Genomic DNA, 18,418 nt, shown 5'->3' with positions numbered 1-18,418 from the left:
CCGTGAGTCATTGCTCCCTGTAATTTTACCTTACCCGTGCCGTGGTAGTGCGCTTGCGCTGAGGCGCACACCCCCGGAAGTTACGAGGGGTACGGGATTTTCACGAAGTAAGGATTTTTGTTAGAACACCGGCGCACTGTACTTGTAGATCACGTGCCTAAAAACAAGTGAATGCAGCAGATTCCGGCTGCAGCGGCTCATTAGACATTAACGCCAGGCCCGCCCTAAACCTCTCCGTTATGGCTCCTTTACCCTCCAGTAGTAGCCGTCTACCTTGTTAACCCCTTAATTGTGACCTTCAGGGTAGAGCACATCGTCCTCACCTCTCATCATCGTTGGGGTGTTACCCCCCCGGGTCTTATGGACATCATACAGGAGTTGAGATGGGGTCGCATCATGGCCGCTTAGGGATGAAAAAAAAAATCTAAAAGTGGCCTCATGTTGTAGACGGGTCCACATTAATAGAAGGTGGGACAACAGAAGTGGGCGGGGCCAGTAATACCACAGTGCAGAGCTATGTACCGCCCCTGCAGAACCAGATACCATAGTGCAGCACACAATACTGCCACCCGCCCCGCAGTATGAAGCTGTATCGTGGCCCTGACATACAGGAGGGCTCCTGATACTCTGACATTATTGATGCTGAGAGCATCTGCTCGTTATGTACTGGCGGCCATGATGAGCCCCTGGGAAATCTCTGTAGGGTCGGCCTTCCTGACACACACAACTATAGTGTGCCCTAGTGGCCGTATACATGGCGGGTTATGTCAGATCAGCATCACCACCGGCTGGACAGATGCATGTGCACGGTGACCTGGATCCACGCTGCCGGATCAGATGCTCTCAGTAGTGCAGCCTCAGGCTTTGGGCCTGGAACGTAGAGGGATCAGATCTCAGAAGGGAGAGATTAACAGACGGTTTTCACATTTTTATTGTTCATTAGAGCAGGTTCTTCCGGTCGCTCTAGAGATCTCAGTAACGAGGAGGGACGGGATGATGGGGGTGCTCCATCACTTATATAGATGTCCTGGAGGGGGGGGGGGGGGTAACGTTATAATAAAAATATATAAAATGTTTGTCTCGGCACTTGGACAATAAAGTTGTATCCGTTTGTATTACGCAGCAGTCACCCTGCGCTGTCTGCACAAGGCGTTGGTGTTCTCATCGCCTTCTCTGAGGGATAACGCCCCTCCCCCATCATCTGCGTCTCTTCGCGGGGGAGGCCGGGCGGCCATGTTGGACTGCTGTTTTGGCATTCAAGGTCCCAGTCGGGGTGGGAGGGGTGATGATGATGTCTGGGACGTTCAGGTGTCTGTCTGGGAATCTTCTGGAAGCTTCGTCGCTGGTGTTACACATCTGCAGCGCTGCGGAGACATTATAGAGAACGTATATATTGGCTCACTACAACTCCCAGCATGCACTCCTTAGAAGAGTTGTGGTTTCACAGGGTTTGCTGACATCTGGTATACATCATAGTGATGAGTATCATGTCATTAATGGGTACATAGACTGTTTCAGTATTTCTGCTTGCTGTCACGGAATAGAAACATTTTTGTTTACAGAGCTAAAATCCTCCCCTGATCTCACAGCTGAGGGTTTGTTACAGTTGTATCCAGTCGATCCTCTATACAGCAGCACACACCTCCTGTCCTGAGAGTCCAGGAGGAGGACTGTCCAGACTGGATACAATTGTAACAAACCCTCAGCTGTAAGAATTCTACATGTGGAATTAACCCATTTAATGTTATTATTTGCTGACAGCAAGCAGAGGTCTAAACAAAGTGAACAAAACATACATGACACTTTATGGTGGACACCGCCGCCTGATGAGCATTACCTGTGGGTAAAGTCAAGCAGGGCGGATCCGGCACTGTAATATATATATATATATATATATATATATACGCTGTACGTATACAAAGGCTTTCTGACGGCAGGTGACGTCCGCCGCCCACAGGAAAGCACCGACCGGAAGTTTCCTCCCCATTAGTCACAAGCTCCGAATCCCAGAGGGACAGGGAGGCGGGGCCAGATCTGTGTGATATCACATGACCCCAGATCTCCGATAAACCCGCCCAAAAAAAAAATAACAGACTGGAGGTTTTCTGAAAAAATGTCAGAATTCTGGCCACACATGATATTTATTATAGGCTTTATACACTTTTTGTGCCTCCTTGGACCAAGGGGTAGGAGTGGGCATGGCTTAAAGGGGTCGTCCAACCCCTATCATGACCCGCCACAATGCCCGGGCACCTCATATAAGTTATACTTTCCCCGCTCCCTGGCACCCATGTCGCTCCTGATCCCTGCACGGCCGCCGCTGTAAGGGAGGTTCGACACTCTCCGTCCCCTACCGGATGTTTGGATCCACGCGGGGATCAGGAGTGGGGTAAGTATAACCTATAAGAGGTGCCTGGTCATTAAGGGGGTTGGACAACCCCTTTAAGATGTACCAAAAAAAACAGGGTGTAAAAATAGACAAGTGTGTCTGAAGATGCTCCGAACCCATCATCCAGCCGGCGCCGCCGTCGTTTCTGCCACGTTTATCAAGCGTTGCACAATGTTTGACAAATCTGGCGCATCTTTTATCATAAGGGCTCTTTCACACGAGCGGACGCCGTGCGGGTAATCCGCTGCGTAAAAGCGAGCCAAGCCCCGCTCCGGACCTCAAAAACACGGATGATAATGACCGATAACGCTCCGAGACTCTCGTGACTTTTTTACTACAAAATCACGGTGACAACTTTATCTCAGATCACAGAGCGTTCTCAGTCATGTCCATGCTCCGTGTCTCTGAGGTCCGGAGCGGGGCTTGGCTCGCTTTCACGCAGCAGATTATCCGCACGTGTGAAAGGACCCTAACACCGTTGAGGTTACTGCACCTTCTTACGCACCATTCACAAGATTGTGCTTTTTTGTCAACTCCTTAAATCCGATGCGGGCTGCCATCTTTAGTAAGGTAGACTCGCCCGTCCGGCGATGCACAGGTAAGCCCTTACCTGTACCTGTGGCGGGAGCCGGTCTGAAATCAAATGCGGTCACCGGGAGCAGGCAGTTCCGAGAACAGTCGCCGGGGCCTTCATCGGGCTGTTCTCGGATCTGCCTGCTCCCGGTGACCGCATTTGATTTCAGACCGGCCCCTGGCACAGGTAAGGGTAGTCTACCTTACTAAAGATGGCAGCTCGGAGGTGTTCGCTGGCCATCACTGCTTGTCACACATTTCAAAAATTAAGGTAGGAGTAGCATTATATCAGGAAAAAATGCAACGTTTTGTCCAGAATTCTGGTGCAAATTAAATGATCTATTCCTGCTACATGTACAATGTCCGAATATTACACAGGATTAGAAGTCTGCCCCAATGTAAAAAGCGCAGGATCCTATCAACGGGCAACCACCATTACTGCTTTCTGGGGGCCCCTGCTCCTTCCACTATGTAAGGCATAGCGCCCGCACTCAATCCGGACCCATTCATTTCCATAGGTCTGTGTACATGAGTGGGGTTTGTCACACATCACTTTTGCGTGAAAATCGCAGCATGTTCTGTATTCTGCATTTTTCACGCAACACTGGACCCATAGAAGTGAATGGGCTGCGTGAAAAATGCATCCGCTTTTGCACTTGCGTTTTTCGTTGATGGTTGCTAAGAGATGTTGTTTGTATACCTTCAGTTTTTTGTGCAAAACGCATTAAATCGCATTGCACCCGCACAGAAAAAACTGAACCAAATGAACTTGCTTGTGAAATTGCGCATTTGTCACTGAACGCATCCGCTCACGCTCAACTGCAAGGGGCCTAACTCTCCCACTGTGACCTCCACAAGATCAGCAAGCTCCTCTCCTGAAATCCTCTGTGCTGCTGGGACCCTGCTCCTTTCACTATGTAACTCTCCCCCTGTGACCTCCACAAGATCAGCACACTCCTCTCCTGAAATCCTCTGTGCTGCTGGGACCCTGCTCCTTCCACTATGTAACTCTCCCCCTGTGACCTCCACAAGATCAGCACACTCCTCTCCTGAAATCCTCTGTGCTGCTGGGACCCTGCTCCTTCCACTAGGTAACTCTCGGCCTGTGATCTCCACAAGATCAGCACGCTCCTCTCCTGAAATCCTCTGTGCTGCTGGGACTCTGCTCCTTCCACTATGTAACTCTCGGCCTGCGATCTCCACAAGATCAGCAAGCTCCTCTCCTGAAATCCTCTGTGCTGCTGGGACCCTGCTCCTTTCACTATGTAACTCTCCCCCTGTGACCTCCACAAGATCAGCACACTTCTCTCCTGAAATCCTCTGTGCTGCTGGAACCCTGCTCCTTCCACTATGTAACTCTCGGCCTGCGATCTCCCCAAAATCAGCAAGCTCCTCTCCTGAAATCCTCTGTGCTGCTGGGACCCTGCTCCTTTCACTATGTAACTCTCATCCTGTGATCTCCACAAGATCAGCACACTCCTCTCCTGAAATCCTCTGTGCTGCTGGGACCCAGCATTTCTTACCTTTCAGACAGGAGACGTGGAGGCCCATGCTATCATTCTGCCCTCGGCTCCTCAGATCCTGTAAGACAATGCAGCGGGTCAGGCCGGAGCAGTAATGAGCGGCTCTGGCGATATCAGACACTCATCTGACAGCAGAATCTTGTGACACAGAAATAAAGTAACAGAAAACCACAAATTCTGACAAAAATAAAGTTACAGCCAGGAAACCTCAGCGCTCGCTCATCTCTCCACCTTCGTACTGTTCCACCGCCACCGCGTTCTCTGTCGGCAGTGTGCACGGTGTAGCTCAGCTTCCTGCAGACAGTTATTCTGCTTTCATCCTTTGCCAAATGTTTACCCGTCGAGCAAAGGGCAACACAGGGGCGACAGCAAGGGGGGACGACGACACAGGGGCGAGAGAAAGGGGGGGGGGACACACAAGGGAGAGAGCAATGGGGGAATACAGGAGCGAAGGCAAGAGGGGAACACAGGGGCGACAGCAAGGGGGGACGACCACACAGGGGCGAGAGAAAGGGGGGGGGGACACAAGGGAGAGAGCAAGGGGGGAATACAGGAGCGACAGCAAGGGGGGACGACGACACAGGGGCGAGAGAAAGGGGGGGGGACACGGGAGAGAGCAATCGGGGAACACAGGAGCGAAGGCAAGAGGGTAACACAGGGGCGACAGCAAGGGGGGACGACGACACAGGGGCGAGAGAAAGGGGGGGGGACACACAAGGGAGAGAGCAATGGGGGAATACAGGAGCGAAGTCAAGAGGGGAACACAGGGGCGACAGCAAGGGGGGACGACGACACAGGGGCGAGAGAAAGGGAGGGGGACACAAGGGAGAGAGCAAGGGGGGAATACAGGAGCGACAGCAAGGGGGGACGACGACACAGGGGCGAGAGAAAGGGGGGGGGACACAAGGGAGAGAGCAAGGGGGGAATACAGGAGCGACAGCAAGGGGGGACGACGACACAGGGGCGAGAGAAAGGGGGGGGGACACGGGAGAGAGCAATCGGGGAACACAGGAGCGAAGGCAAGAGGGTAACACAGGGGCGACAGCAAGGGGGGACGACGACACAGGGGCGAGAGAAAGGGGGGGGGACACACAAGGGAGAGAGCAATGGGGGAATACAGGAGCGAAGTCAAGAGGGGAACACAGGGGCGACAGCAAGGGGGGACGACGACACAGGGGCGAGAGAAAGGGGGGGGACACAAGGGAGAGAGCAAGGGGGGAATACAGGAGCGACAGCAAGGGGGGACGACGACACAGGGGCGAGAGAAAGGGGGGGGGCACAGGGGCGAGAGAAAGGGGGGGGGCACAGGGGCGAGAGAAAGGGGGGGACACAGGGGCGAGAGAAAAGGGGGGGGACACAGGGGAGAGAGCAATGGGGGAACACAGGAGTGAAGGCAAGAAGGGACAACGACACAGGGGCGAGAGAAAGGGGGGGGACACAAGGGAGAGAGCAATGGGGGAATACAGGAGCGAAGGCAAGAGGGGAACACAGGGGCGACAGAAGAAAGCAAGTGGGGAACAAGGGCAAGAGGTGGAGAGAGCGATATAAATGTGAATTAAGCACTGGAGGTGATATATAAGACTTACTATTAGTTGCTGAATCATGTCTGTCTAGTGTCAGTCCCTCTGTTTCTCTCTGAACTTCCACCCTCCTCCCTTTTCCCTCTCCATAGACTTCTATGGCATGATGTAACCTGATCCCTCAGTGAGCAGGCAGTCCATCTTGGTCTAACAAGACAGATTTATTTTCAAAGTTCAGAGAGAAAGTTAGTTTAGACAATGGGTAGAAAATAGCTGGTAACTGAAGAACAGCCTCCGTGGACAGTCAGCCTGGGAGATTCCCACCAGCCGAAAGAACTGCGTCAGAAAACATTTCTGCTCCATCAACAAGAAGTCCAAAGTCAGGACCACCACAAGTGGAGACGGCCTATTCCTGGACACTATAGAACAGGCATGGCCAACCTGCGGCTCTCCAGCTGTTGTAAAACTATAACTCCCACCATGCCCTGCTGTAGGTAGTCTTGGCATGCTGGGAGTTGTAGTTTTGCAACAGCTGGAGAGCCTCTGGTTGGCCATCCCCACTATAAAACATGTCTCCAGGACACGTCTATATCCTAAAGACATGCTGGACAATGACTTTATCAACAAAGCCCAGGAGTTCCTGCCGAGGCAGTTTAGGGGCTTTGATGGCCTGCAGCCCACCACTACTCGTTATGCTTAGGATAAGGACAGAGTGCACTGACAATGTGCTTCAAAAGTGGAGACATCCTGGTGGCATCAAGACCAACAATCAATCTATCTTCATCCTTCCGTGAGAAGATTAAGAACATGTACAGTGCAGTGGTCCATGAGCTTCTGGAACACTTACAACTGTGAGGTAGTCGCCATGGCATTTTCTTTAGTGTTTCTGGAAGAGGATGGTGAACCCGCAGATGATGAGAGACCACCTAATATCTTGCCTGCAGAACAGCATGATCATAGGTTCCCATACAGATCACTTAGTGACTCCATGCTTTCAAGGAAGACATTTAGGTCTATGATGGGTCAATTGATTGCCCTAACAGAGTCTCACATGACCCAAGACAGACCTAGGATCCTCTGTGTCACCAGAACTGCAGACCCTACACAAGTCCAGATTACCAATACTGACCCTGGTACAATTGTCTTCTTAGCTATATAACTAGCATGGACCCCAGTATGTATCATCCACCAGTCACCGTTCCTGGAGAAGAATAGCCTGGGGTTATGAAGAACATGGCAGCAGATTGGATTCTCCATGTCAGCAGAGTTCCTGTACTAGAGAATTGAGGTGCAGAGTCCAACCACCTGATCTCACCAGTGACCTCTGTAAGGAAGTATTGGTCCTCAGCACCAATGAGTGCTTGAATTGTCCATCCGACCCCAAATTGTGTGAGCTCACAAGACCAGCAGAAGGTGATGACAAGTCAATGACTTCAGAAAGAGGCAGATTCTGGGCTTGGTTTCTGCACTCCCCCACTAATCTTTTCACAGTCGGTCTTCTGCTGCATGAAGGAGCAGATTCCGGGCGCAGTCTCTGTGCTCACCAAAGAACTTGTCATTCACCTGGCTTTCTGCAAACAGATGTATTCATAGAAGTCCGTTTCTTGCTGCCTGAAGAGGCAGATTCCAGGCTCGGTCTCGGTTCTCACCAAGTCACTTGACAGTGCAGCTTCATCCTTGTCACATAAATGGCACGTCGCAGTAATTACCCTGCACTGCTGCGTCTATGAAGCTAAAGAGAGGAGAGCAGCGCTCATAGGTAGGACCGCTTTACAGAAGGGTCACCTGCCAGCGCAACACCCAATATGGCATGCAAGATACCAGTAGCTGGTAGTCAGGATACAGTGGTCAGAGGAATGGGATCGGCGTTGGCGCAACTTGGTAAATCAGGATACAGATCAGTATTATTATGTTTCTCTTAAAGGTAACACGTTTCTGGGGCGATTGGGTCCCTTCTTCAGACCAAGAGATCTTGGTCTGAAGAAGGGGCCTGTTCGGCCCTGAAGCGTGTTACCTTTAAGAGAAACATAATTAATAAAGAATACCGATCTACATCTGTATCCAGACTTACCTGGTAGCGCCGATCCCATGCCTCCAACCACTGTTTCCATGATGCTGGGAGCCTGGGTCGGGCTGTGACACATGCACGTTATACAGACGGATACTGCGCCCGGAATCTGCCCCTCAGACTGAGCTGCTGGAGGCCGCAGCCCTTCTTCCCGAGCTGCTGGAGGCCGCAGCCTTTCTTCCCGAGCTGCTGGAGGCCGCAGCCCTTCTTCCCGAGCTGCTGGAGGCCGCAGCCCTTCTTCCCGAGCTGCTGGAGGCCGCAGCCCTTCTTCCCGAGCTGCTGGAGGCCGCAGCCCTTCTTCCCGAGCTGCTGGAGGCCGCAGCCCTTCTTCCCGAGCTGCTGGAGGCCGCAGCCCTTCTTCCCGAGCTGCTGGAGGCCGCAGCCCTTCTTCCCGAGCTGCTGGAGGCCGCAGCCCTTCTTCCCGAGCTGCTGGAGGCCGCAGCCCTTCTTCCCGAGCTGCTGGAGGCCGCAGCCCTTCTTCCCGAGCTGCTGGAGGCCGCAGCCCTTCTTCCCGAGCTGCTGGAGGCCGCAGCCCTTCTTCCCGAGCTGCTGGAGGCCGCAGCCCTTCTTCCCGAGCTGCTGGAGGCCGCAGCCCTTCTTCCCGAGCTGCTGGAGGCCGCAGCCCTTCTTCCCGAGCTGCTGGAGGCCGCAGCCCTTCTTCCCGAGCTGCTGGAGGCCGCAGCCCTTCTTCCCGAGCCGCTGGAGGCCGCAGCCCTTCTTCCCGAGCCGCTGGAGGCCGCAGCCCTTCTTCCCGAGCTGCTGGAGGCCGCAGCCCTTCTTCTCGAGCTGCTGGAGGCCGCAGCCCTTCGTCCCGAGCTGCTGGAGGCCGCAGCCCTTCTTCCCGAGCTGCTGGAGGCCGCAGCCCTTCTTCCTGAGCCTTGGCCACTTTCTGGAACAGCGGCAAGTGAGGTGCAAAAGCACAAAAAAGTAGTTTGTGCTTAACTGCCGTGCGCCACTGTCTGCAACACAATCCTGGGCAAAACCACCTGATAATCCCCCTATGTTTAGACCACCTATTATTTTGCTTCAAGCAGAAGCGGTTTATTACGGATTCTGCCATAAGTCTTAATTTTATTTAATTTTTCAAAAACTTATTGTCAAGTAAATAACGTCGCCAAAAGACTGGAAAGCAAACGCCACAAATGTACAAGAAATAGTTTTTTTATGGCGTTTTTGACAACTTTTTAGTTTCTTTGGCACATGATTTTTTTTTTTGCTAGTGTCATTTCTTTTCATTGCGGTGCTTTTATTCGTCTCCATGGCATTTGTTTTTTTAACATGCAACACGTCGTAGTAATGGCGATTAACCTCCTTTATAGGGAGAAAAAAGAAAAAAAATCCATTCAAACGTGAAGAAAAAAAACTCCACTAAAAACATGCCATAAAAGATGCATGCGACATGGAATAAACCAAATCCATTTGTATCACAGTTTTTTTTTATGCCAAGACCCTTTCTTGTGACTTCGCGCACACGGGGGGTTAACCACTCACTTTTTTATTTGTTGTTTGCAGCCTTTTTACAGGAGAGGATTAGATACACCGCTCAGCAGACAGTATCACACAGGAGAGGATTAGATACACAGCTCAGCAGGCAGTATCACACAGGATAGGATTAGATACACAGCTCAGCAGACAGTATCACACAGGAGAGGATTAGATACACAGCTCAGCAGACAGTATCACACAGGATAGGATTAGATACACAGCTCAGCAGAGAGTATCACACAGGATAGGATTAGATACACAGCTCAGCAGAGAGTATCACACAGGATAGGATTATATACACAGCTCAGCAGACAGTATCACACAGCATAGGATTAGATACACAGCTCAGCAGACAGTATCACACAGGATAGGATTAGATACACAGCTCAGCAGACAGTATCACACAGGACAGGATTAGATACACAGCTCAGCAGACAGTATCACACAGGAGAGGATTAGATACACAGCTCAGCAGACAGTATCACACAGGAGAGGATTAGATACACAGCTCAGCAGGCAGTATCACACAGGATAGGATTAGATACACAGCTCAGCAGACAGTATCACACAGGAGAGGATTAGATACACAGCTCAGCAGACAGTATCACACAGGATAGGATTAGATACACAGCTCAGCAGAGAGTATCACACAGGATAGGATTAGATACACAGCTCAGCAGAGAGTATCACACAGGATAGGATTATATACACAGCTCAGCAGACAGTATCACACAGGATAGGATTAGATACACAGCTCAGCAGACAGTATCACACAGGATAGGATTAGATACACAGCTCAGCAGACAGTATCACACAGGATAGGATTAGATACACAGCTCAGCAGAGAGTATCACACAGGATAGGATTAGATACACAGCTCAGCAGTCAGTATCACACAGGACAGGATTAGATACACAGCTCAGCAGACAGTATCACACAGAATAGGATTAGATACACAGCTCAGCAGACAGTATCACACAGGATAGGATTAGATACACAGCTCAGCAGACAGTATCACACAGGACAGGATTAGATACACAGCTCAGCAGACAGTATCACACAGGAGAGGATTAGATACACAGCTCAGCAGACAGTATCACACAGGAGAGGATTAGATACACAGCTCAGCAGACAGTATCACACAGGAGAGGATTAGATACACAGCTCAGCAGACAGTATCACACAGGATAGGATTAGATACACGGCTCAGCAGTCAGTATCACACAGGAGAGGATTAGATACACGGCTCAGCAGACAGTATCACACAGGATAGGATTAGATACACGGCTCAGCAGTCAGTATCACACAGGAGAGGATTAGATACACGGCTCAGCAGACAGTATCACACAGGATAGGATTAGATACACAGCTCAGCAGACAGTATCACACAGGATAGGATTAGATACACAGCTCAGCAGACAGTATCACACAGGAGAGGATTAGATACACAGCTCAGCAGACAGTATCACACAGGAGAGGATTAGATACACAGCTCAGCAGACAGTATCACACAGGATAGGATTAGATACACAGCTCAGCAGTCAGTATCACACAGGAGAGGATTAGATACACGGCTCAGCAGACAGTATCACACAGGATAGGATTAGATACACAGCTCAGCAGTCAGTATCACACAGGAGAGGATTAGATACACGGCTCAGCAGACAGTATCACACAGGATAGGATTAGATACACAGCTCAGCAGACAGCATCACACAGGATAGGATTATATACACAGCTCAGCAGGCAGTATCACACAGGATAGGATTAGATACACAGCTCAGCAGACAGTATCACACAGGATAGGATTAGATACACAGCTCAGCAGACAGTGTGGGGTGGCGTCTCACCTGGGCGGTGTGTGTAGTGTGGGGGGCGTCTCACCTAGGCGGTGTGTGTAGTGTGGGGGGCGTCTCACCTGGGTGGTGTGTGTAGTGTGGGGGGCGTCTCACCTGGGTGGTGTGTGTAGTGTGGGGTGGCGTCTCACCTGGGCGGTGTGTGTAGTGTGGGGGGCGTCTCACCTGGGTGGTGTGTGTAGTGTGGGGGGCGTCTCACCTAGGCGGTGTGTGTAGTGTGGGGGGCGTCTCACCTGGGTGGTGTGTGTAGTGTGGGGGGCGTCTCACCTGGGTGGTGTGTGTAGTGTGGGGGGCGTCTCACCTAGGCGGTGTGTGTAGTGTGGGGGGCGTCTCACCTGGGTGGTGTGTGTAGTGTGGGGGGCGTCTCACCTGGGTGGTGTGTGTAGTGTGGGGGGCGTCTCACCTGGGTGGTGTGTGTAGTGTGGGGGGCGTCTCACCTGGGTGGTGTGTGTAGTGTGGGGGGCGTCTCACCTGGGTGGTGTGTGTAGTGTGGGGGGCGTCTCACCTGGGCGGTGTGTGTAGTGTGGGGGGCGTCTCACCTGGGTGGTGTGTGTAGTGTGGGGGGCGTCTCACCTGGGTGGTGTGTGTAGTGTGGGGGGCGTCTCACCTGGGTGGTGTGTGTAGTGTGGGGGGCGTCTCACCTGGGCGGTGTGTGTAGTGTGGGGGGCGTCTCACCTGGGTGGTGTGTGTAGTGTGGGGGGCGTCTCACCTGGGCGGTGTGGATCCCGCATGTCCTGCTCCCGGTCTGCTGACTTCACCTGGCAGCACAGCTTTAGTCCTCGGAGCGCAGCGCGGGGCGACCACCTCTGACCAATCAGCTGCCTCCTCCCCACGACTGCAGGGAACACGGGGAAGTTTTTTCTTCCATTCAGCTGCAGTAATCCCATTACCCTCCGCTCCCGTCCGCTCATCACTCATACAGCGCATTACAGGAAACTTGGCAGACATATATACTTTACATTAATGGGATGTGTAAGAAGAGAGCCAGGATGATGGGAGTGCTGGGAATGTTTGTGGCACTAAACACCACTACATCTGTCAGCACATGGGGGGGGGAATGGAGTAACGCATGGTATCACCCTGAAACCACAATGTAATGTCACTCCCTAATGCTGCTCACCGCTGAGGTTTTGTTACAGTTGTAGCCAGACTTGGCGATTCCTCTGGTTACATGAAGGTTTCTTGTATTGTGTTATGCTGCCATGCTGGGGGTTGTAGTACTCTCCATTTCACAGAGGCTGCAGATACCAAAGTGTCGGCAAAATCTTAGGTGATGGCAATAACAATCCACAATGAGGACGAGACTCCGCAGGTTTCGGCATGGCTTATTTTTGAAACCCGTTGTCTGAGCGTCCCTCGCCGTGTATCGGGGTGTTTCACGGTAATGCCCCTCCCCCGGTGCGAGCTTAACACATAACCCACGACTGAGGAACAGGGAGCAAAATATGTAGTTAAATTTTAACAGCCTGAAGGTCTCCGGAGGGTGACTGATAACACGCATGGAGTCAGGCTCCAAATATCTGTCACCGCAGGGCAAACAGCATGACATCATCACCACTATCCTCATCGTTTACATTATTGGGGGTTATAGTGCCTGACTTCAGTGTCCGCCTTGTGTCATCAGGTCATGTTCAGGAGGATTTTGCACATATAATGACGACTCACCAGGAATATCCCAGCAGCGTCATCAAATCCGTACATTTCAGACCCTTCCAATATGGACAGCTGCGTCTGACCACCGGTCCAGAGCTTGCTCTTCTGTGCAGGCAGGTTGTCAGCCTCTCCTGTAAAATACAGGATGACATGATCATCAGATCTCTCCTGGCAGCAATCAGACACCTCCCCTCCAAGCGCAGTCCTGCTTGTTCCCACGGCACAGAGTATTGCTAAAGATGGATCAGAAGAGCCAAGATATAATACGAGGGTCCATACAATTAATATAAGTTATAAAACTGCCATAATGCACACAGCCTGTATGTATCAGTGCTGTGTGCTGAATTTCCAGTGTATCCTATAAGATGCAGCTTCACACTGCTCTCCCCTAACTCACATGGTCTACACTGTGTCTGCTGTGTACAGAATCTCTATTATTTCCTATAAGATGCAGCTTCACACTGCACTCTTCTGCCTGTATATACTGTGTGCAGAATCTCCACTGTATACTGTATGATGCAGCTTCACACTGCTCATCCCTGACTCACACTATCTATACCATGTGTCTGCTGTGTGCACTGCAGAATTTCCAGTATTTCCAATGGCATGCTGAATATCCCGTGTATCCTATAAGATGCAGCTTCACACTACTCTCCTCTGACTCACACTATCTGTGTCTGCTGTGCGCAGAATCTCCACTGTATACTATATGATGCAGCTTCACACTGCTCATCCCTGACTCACACTATCTATACCATGTGTCTGCTGTGTGCAGAATCTCCACTGTGTACTATATGATGCAGCTTCACACTGCTCATCCCTGACTCACACTGTCTATACCATGTGTCTGCTGTGTGCACTGCAGAATTTCCAGTGTATCCTATAAGATGCAGCTTCACACTGCTCATCCCTGACTCACACTATCTATACCATGTGTCTGCTGTGTGCAGAATTTCCAATGGCATGCTGAATATCCAGTGTATCCTATAAGATGCAGCTTCACACTACTCTCCTCTGACTCACACTATCTGTGTCTGCTGTGTGCATTATCTCCAGCATTTCCTGAGATGCAGCTTTACAATGCTTTCCTCTCCCTTTGTATATTGTCTGTGTATGCTGTGTGCAGAATCTCCGTTATTTCCTGAGATGCAGCTTTACACTGCTTTCCTCTCCCTTTGTATATTGTCTGTGTATGCTGTGTGCAGAATCTCCGTTATTTCCTGAGATGCAGCTTTACACTGCTTTCCTCTCCCTTTGTATATTGTCTGTGTATGCTGTGTGCAGAATCTCCGTTATTTCCTGAGATGCAGCTTTACACTGCTTTCCTCTCCCTTTGTATATTGTCTGTGTATGCTGTGTGCAGAATTCCCAGTGTGTCCTATAGGATTCAGCTTCACGCTGATCTTCCCTGACTCACACTGTCTATACCAGTGGTGCAAAACCTTTTCTGGTTAGGGGCCACGTTGTCAGACTGAAGGAATCCCAAGGGCCGAAAAGAAAAGTTAAAGGGGTATTACCAACTAAACAACTGTATTTACGGTGTATTGTATATACAGTATATACTATAAATGTCTGGTTACACCTCTAGGATTCCCATCTAATGCATATGAGCAGCCACAAGACATAGACATACATGTCTGTGGTTGGGGGCTGCACAGAATGATATCAAGGGTTGTGCACCCCTGGTCTATACTGTGTATGCTATGTATAGGACAGGATCTCCAGTGTATCCCATAAGATGAAAGCTTCACACTGCTCCTCCCTTTCACCTGTTTGTGCTGTGTGGGGTCTTCAGTGCATAATATGAGACAATGCTTCTTGCTGTTCTCCCCTGGCTCACACCACACCTCCCGTCTATACTTTGAGTATTGTATGCAGAATCTCCATTGTATCCTATGAGGCAGGGGACAGCAGTTCAATGTCACTGATCTATCACGTGCAGCCCCATGGATTTATCTCAGTGCAGAACACGTACAGTGTTATAAGACTCTGCCTCTTTAGAGCCAAAGGTGTGACGGGCAATGTAGCCTGCAGAGCTGCACATGAGACTGCATTAGCGGAATCTCAAGAGACTGAATTCCTGCAGCCACAACTAGGGGGAGCTCATCGAGCAGCCAGCTCCTCCTAGTGGTAGGTAGAGGGAGTCAGAATTTTCTCATGTGCTTCAGTGGCTGTACAATAGGAGGCAGTGGATTTAGGACTATATCAGGAAAATGGTGTAAGGCAGCAGAATCGGGTGCATATTAGAGAGTTGCGCCCCATCCAGTTTTCTGTTTCTTTTACCTTTTATATGGCTATGGGATCAGTACCTGCCGGCCGAGGCTGCGCTGCTGTACATGGAGGCATCAAGGACGGGTCCGCCAAAGATGTCTTGGTGCCACATACAGCGCTCCTGCAGATCATCTCCATTTCCCCGCTCTTCTGTGCATGTCCTATAGTATAAAACGGCAAACACTCAGCAGATGGTTATTACCGGCACTCACCTTCTGAGGGGTACTTACCTGATATACATTCTTATCAGTATAAGCTTGTCCACCAGATCTGTGACTCCTCTTAGCTGCACTGTCTATTGGTGCCACGGCAGATAGAAAAACAGCCTGAGCCTCTGTCAGTATATCACAATATAAATTGCAAAAAAAGCCCCCTAAAACATAAATTTTATTAGGATTGAGTTAAAATCACCCCGTTAAACCCACAAAGGAAAGATGGTTACCATGGACAAAAAGTGGCCCGACAAATATTATACATGTAGTATTAAATTGATGGCAAAAATAGCGACAATAAATTAATAAAATAGGGGGGACAGTGCGAGTAGGTAGCGAGCGGGGAGCACTTTCCCCATGGAGGCCCTAATTCAACCTCAGCCCAGGGACAGCCCCTAATGGTGGGGTTTCCCTGTCCTATAAGACCCTGGATGCCCTAGATGGTTTGGATTATTAGTAACACCGCAACGCATTTCCCCCGGATGGGCTCCTCAGGGGGTTGGTAACAGTTAGGGCTCTTTCACACCTGCGTTCTTGTCTTCCGGCATAGAGTTCCGTCGTCGGGGCTCTACGCCGGAAGAATCCTGATCAGTTTTATCCTAATGCATTCTGAAAGGAGTGAAATCCGTTCAGGATGCATCAGGATGTCTTCAGTTCCGGACCGGAACGTTTTTTGGACGGAGAAGATACTGCAGCATGCTGCGCTTTTTGCTCTGGCCCAAAATCCTGAACACATTGATCCGGATCCGGCCTTAAGCTAAACGTCGTTTCGGCGCATTGCCGGATCCAACGTTTAGCTTTTTTAGAGTGGTTACCATGGCTGCCGGGACGCTAAAGTCCTGGCAGCCATGGTAAAGTGTAGTGGGGAGCGGGGGAGCAGCATACTTACCATCCGTGCGGCTCCCGGGGCGCTCCAGAGTGACGTCAGGGCGCCCCAAGCGCATGGATCACGTGATTACATGGCACGTCATCCATGCGCATGGGGCGCTCTGACGTCACTCTGGAGCGCCCTGGGAGCCGCGCGGACTGTAAGTATACCGCTCCCCACTACTACTATGGCAACCAGGACTTTAATAGCGTCCTGGCTGCCATAGTAACACTGAAAGCATTTTGAAGACGGATCCGTCTTCAAATGCTTTCAGTACACTTGTGTTTTTCCGGATCCGGCGTGTAATTCCGGCAAGTGGAGTACACGCCGGATCCGGACAACGCAAGTGTGAAAGAGGCCTTAGAAATAGTCCCATCTATACTGATAATACACTTGATATAGTAAGATGAACACAAAATGAGACAGATCAGGCAGACTTAGAAATGGCTGCCAGATACATCACATGTTGCGGACAGGTTGGTAGGAGAGGACACAGCCTACAAATGACAAAGCAAATCTATATGTGCCCATGAGGAGAAACCAAATCACATCATGGGAAGTTTAACTCACATGTGAAGTGCCCCAACAGTTGCCAGGCTGCTTGATGAAGCAATGAGGCATATTGCAAAGGGGGGGATTTAATAAGGGTGCCCGAGCGCACCTCACACCCCAGGAAGACGAACTTCCAGTCGGTGGAACGCACTCTGCCCCTACACTTCCGGTATCGTGGAACTATTGGCATTGTTCAGCATCGCTCTGACCTCAGCATTCGCCGCGTCAAAGGTGGAGATGAGACGGTAGTGTCTGTTCTCCCTCCAATGGTCTTTTTGGAGTAAGTAGAGTTTCCCTTTCTGTGGCTAATGCATGTTGGAAAGCTTGTCTAAGGGGAGCCTTAGGGCTCTTTCACACCTGCGTTCTTTTCTTCCGGCATAGAGTTCCGTCGTCGGGGCTCTATGCCGGAAGAATCCTGATCAGTTTTATCCTAATGCATTCTGAATGGAGAGAAATCCGTTCAGGATGCATCAGGATGTCTTCAGTTCCGGACCGGATCGTTTTTTGGCCGGAGAAAATACCGCAGCATGCTGCGCTTTTTGCTCCGGCCAAAAATCCTGAACACTTGCCGCAAGGCCGGATCCGGAATTAATGCCCATTGAAAGGCATTGATCCGGATCCAGCCTTAAGCTAAACGTTGTTTCGGCGCATTGCCGGATGCGACGTTTAGCTTTTTCTCAATGGTTACCATGGCTGCCGGGACGCTAAAGTCCTGGCAGCCATGGTAAAGTGTAGCGGGGAGCGGGGGAGCAGCATACTTACCGTCCGTGCGGCTCCCGGGGCGCTCCAGAGTGACGTCAGGGCGCCCCACGCGCATGGATGACGTGATCGCATGGACATGTCATCCATGCGCATGGGGCGCTCTGACGTCATTCTGGAGCGCCCCGGGAGCCGCACGGACGGTAAGTATACCGCTCCCCTGCTCCCCACTACTACTATGGCAACTAGGACTTTAATAGCGTCCTGGGTGCCATAGTAACACTGAACGCATTTTGAAGACGGATCCGTCTTCAAATGCTTTCAGTTCACTTGCGTTTTTCCGGATCCGGCGTGTAATTCCGGCAAGTGGAGTACACGCCGGATCCGGACAACGCAAGTGTGAAAGAGGCCTTAGGATACCCCCGGTCCATCAATCTGTTGTATAACTTTCTTGATTCAAAATGGAATTCATTGGTGCTGGAACAATTTCTGCGCACCCGTAGGTACTGGCCCCTCGGGATCCCCCCTTATCTGCGAGGCGGGATGATGACTATCCCAATGTTTCCGGGACATAGTAGCGCTGCGTCTTTCCCTTTGCTTATAGACCTTCACGTCCAGAAAAGTAATACATTCTGTCTGCATTTCAGAAGTGAATTTGAGGCCTACCCCATTGACATTTTAAATCCTCCTTGTTACCATTCCAGAGCACAAACACATCATCGATGTACCTTATCCCAAAAACTATTTTC

General features: G+C 50.8%; 1 protein-coding gene across 6 annotated transcripts; it reads right to left on the bottom strand.

Moving 5' to 3' along the window:
• Positions 1 to 392: 392 nt before the first annotated feature.
• C10H16orf74 (chromosome 10 C16orf74 homolog) lies at positions 393 to 13,130 on the bottom strand. 6 transcript variants are annotated; one of them, XR_006386914.1, is made up of 3 exons: positions 12,535 to 12,751; positions 4,486 to 4,543; positions 393 to 1,364 (listed from the first exon to the last, which is right to left on the bottom strand). XR_006386914.1 is itself a non-coding variant. In XM_044269867.1 (3 exons), exons 1-3 carry the CDS (start codon positions 13,113 to 13,115, stop codon positions 1,198 to 1,200), a joined length of 261 nt encoding a protein of 86 aa, XP_044125802.1. In that variant the 5' UTR covers positions 13,116 to 13,130; the 3' UTR covers positions 393 to 1,197. The 6 variants fall into 6 exon arrangements, 1 of the variants encoding a protein (XP_044125802.1); XR_006386913.1 differs by lacking the exon at positions 12,535 to 12,751 and adding an exon at positions 12,090 to 12,406; XR_006386911.1 differs by lacking the exon at positions 12,535 to 12,751 and adding an exon at positions 12,124 to 12,387.
• Between the last annotated feature and the right edge of the window lie 5,288 nt (positions 13,131 to 18,418).

The sequence above is a fragment of the Bufo gargarizans genome, chromosome 10 (assembly GCF_014858855.1).
Source record: "Bufo gargarizans isolate SCDJY-AF-19 chromosome 10, ASM1485885v1, whole genome shotgun sequence".
In the NCBI taxonomy this organism is placed as follows: domain Eukaryota; kingdom Metazoa; phylum Chordata; class Amphibia; order Anura; family Bufonidae; genus Bufo; species Bufo gargarizans.
The sequence above is the reverse complement of the archived record's forward strand: the minus strand, read 5'-3'. Positions and strand labels throughout refer to the sequence as shown.

Excerpts from the sequence above, each read along its gene's own strand:
- C10H16orf74 (XM_044269867.1), bottom strand. The coding sequence starts at position 13,115 with ATGTACGGATTTGATGACGCTGCTGGGATATTCCTG. Across the intron at positions 4,544-13,079 it reads ACGCTGCTGGGATATTCCTG|GATCTGAGGAGCCGAGGGCA; the intron begins GTGAGTCGTCAT and ends ATTGTCTTACAG. Across the intron at positions 1,365-4,485 it reads CCACGTCTCCTGTCTGAAAG|CGCTGCAGATGTGTAACACC; the intron begins GTAAGAAATGCT and ends ATGTCTCCGCAG.